At 40.2% G+C, this 2,500-nt stretch overlaps 1 protein-coding gene across 8 annotated transcripts in view; it reads left to right on the top strand.

Moving 5' to 3' along the window:
* Window positions 1-2,500, top strand: part of EBF3 (EBF transcription factor 3) — a 119,322-nt gene that overhangs the window by 101,647 nt on the left and 15,175 nt on the right. For all 8 annotated transcript variants that reach the window (XM_051617253.1, XM_051617255.1, XM_051617257.1 and 5 more), the window contains exon 11: window positions 2,235-2,323. In XM_051617253.1, the coding sequence (XP_051473213.1) occupies window positions 2,235-2,323 (89 nt within the window). The remainder of the gene's footprint in view (window positions 1-2,234; window positions 2,324-2,500) is intronic.

Genomic DNA, 2,500 nt, shown 5'->3' on the forward strand with positions numbered 1-2,500 from the left:
AAGAGATAGGCAATCTTTTCTAATTCCTGCATATAAATTAATTGTTACAGTAGCTGTTCAAAAAGCCTCCCGTGATTTAAATCTGGGGTGACTGCATTGTGCTCCTTTCTGAGGTCCACCCCGAGAAGGGGAGAAATCCAGACTTACGAGATCACATGCAATAATTAGAACCTTAAGTAGAGCGATGATCTTAGGCCTGCCTGTGTGCTTGAGCTTGAGAGGCTTTCCAAGTTGAATTTAGGCTGGAATTGGAGGGGAAAGGTAGGGCCATACCCAGTGCAATACTTGTGGTTCTCCAAAGATGATATAAATTGAACTGAAACATTTGGTGAGGTCTTTCCTAGAATGGAAGTGTATGGTTATTACAAGTCATAAAGCTTTTGAAAGCTCGCATTAAAGCTTCTATCACCTGTCAGTTGCATTTGCATGAAATCAATAGGAGTTGGCCATCTATCTTTTCTGATCACCTTTCATCAGGCCAGATTCATTAAGTCAAACAGTCATGGTGATTAGCTGGAAAATAGGAGAAACCTTGACATGTTACAAATGCACAGGGTGCCACTTTTTTTGTTCTCTAATCAAGAAATGTAATACTTTATTTAATCCTTTTTAAGCAAGTCATTTTGTGAGGCTATACCGGCGGCTCATCTGTCCCAACACACTAGGCTTTTGCTTGACACACTTGTATGGGCCCAGGCAAAGACATGACAAATTGTCCCCAAAGTCAATGCTGACAGCTTCTGATGATTAATGGTCTGATTATGAAGTGGTTTTACACATATAGAATTTACATCACAGAGAGTTAGAAATTTTGCCATGTCACATACGCCAAGGCATTTTGAAGAGCTTTACTATTTGCAAAGAAAAAGGAGGGCAAAATCCCAGCAAAAGCCATGTCATGTAAAATCAATACATCGGATCAATGCTTTATTAACAAGAAAATGTCTTACTTCACGTTCCTATGTGGACCTTTGTCTCCGGGATGCATGATGGAATGTCAAATCATATTGCAGTCTTCAACTTTCTGTCGTGTTATTGAGTGCACGCGTGTGAGCCTCCTTGCATTGATTACAAGATGTACTGCGCGTGTTTACACAAATAATTGAAGCACTTGATGATAATGTCTGCCAATTATTTCGGATAACATTTTCAAATGGTCCTCAGCCACTCTCCTCTAGTGAAGTCGTAGCCTTTGTGTCCGCTCGCGCTCCACAAACCTGCTGAGTTGTACAGTGTTAATCATCAAATTACATGCTGACTAATGAGTGATGGCCTAAATTGCAGGCTGAGTAATGAATAGATGGAGGCAGTTCTTATTAGTCTCAGAAAACCCATTGATTTATGTAGCGCCATGCACCGTGGAGTTACTCTGCTGAAAACGATATCTACATCAAGAAGTAATATACTCTAATAAGTATTTTCATCTTAACTCTAGTCCTTGGGCCTCCAGGCTCAGTTTTTGTTTGAGTCGGGCAGAGCTATAATAAAGCCCTATGACTCCTTATAAAGCTTGTTAAACACAATGTGTGCAGTCTAACTGAGTCAGGATCATGATTCATGCACTGTACACAGCAGCATGTGCTGCTGATTTATGACCAAGCACAGTTCATAGTCAAAATTACAATTTGAGGGATAAAAAGATTAATTACTATTTGTGGCCTGCAATTTCATGAGGCTAGTGGATTGCAGCTGTAGAATGATAGTGCTCTACATCAGTTTGTAGTCAGCCATTCACAGATTATTAAAGCTTTGCAAGATTAAGTGCTCCTCCTGCCTGGTTTGTGCTCAGGCAATATGCTAGACAAAAAAGGACCACAGGGATAAATCTGAAGCTAGCAATAGCTGGACATATGTCATAATTGCCAGTTTCCCATAAATCCACAGCCAGTATAGAAAGCAGCCCATGATGCAGACATCATATCATGACTGTAGTGATTGCTATATATGGCCTCAAGACCTGTAACTTTGTTACTGCACTACCATTTTTGCAATATATTGGATAACCCTTTGACTATTTTCCAGTCTAATTATAAATAGAAGTAATCATTGCTTTGTGAAGGGGGGGAGGGGAAATATCTTCCTCTGGACAGGTTGTAAAATGAGCTTTGCAGCTGTGATAAGGTTTGCGAAGAAAATTGCACGTTGGGTGTAAATTTGTGCTCACAAAGAGTTGTTGAGATCTATATTTTTATTAGTGTATCCTGCTTACCTTGACTCCTCTGTTTATGTTCTAGCGCTTAATGAACCCACCATAGATTATGGCTTTCAGAGGTTGCAGAAAGTTATTCCACGACATCCAGGTGATCCCGAAAGGTTACCAAAGGTTAGTAAAGCGTCAAAAAGCCTTTTTTTTTGTTCTCTTTTCCCTGCCCCCTAATTTAATAGGTGTTGCTAAGTGATGCCATATACTGCTTGTCACTTGTAAAATAATGCCACGTAGGAACTCCAGCTAAACTACCAACTCCTTGGGTAGGTATGTCAAGCCACACAATCAGGCAAC

Source organism: Apus apus, chromosome 4, assembly GCF_020740795.1.
Source record: "Apus apus isolate bApuApu2 chromosome 4, bApuApu2.pri.cur, whole genome shotgun sequence".
NCBI lineage: Eukaryota > Metazoa > Chordata > Aves > Apodiformes > Apodidae > Apus > Apus apus.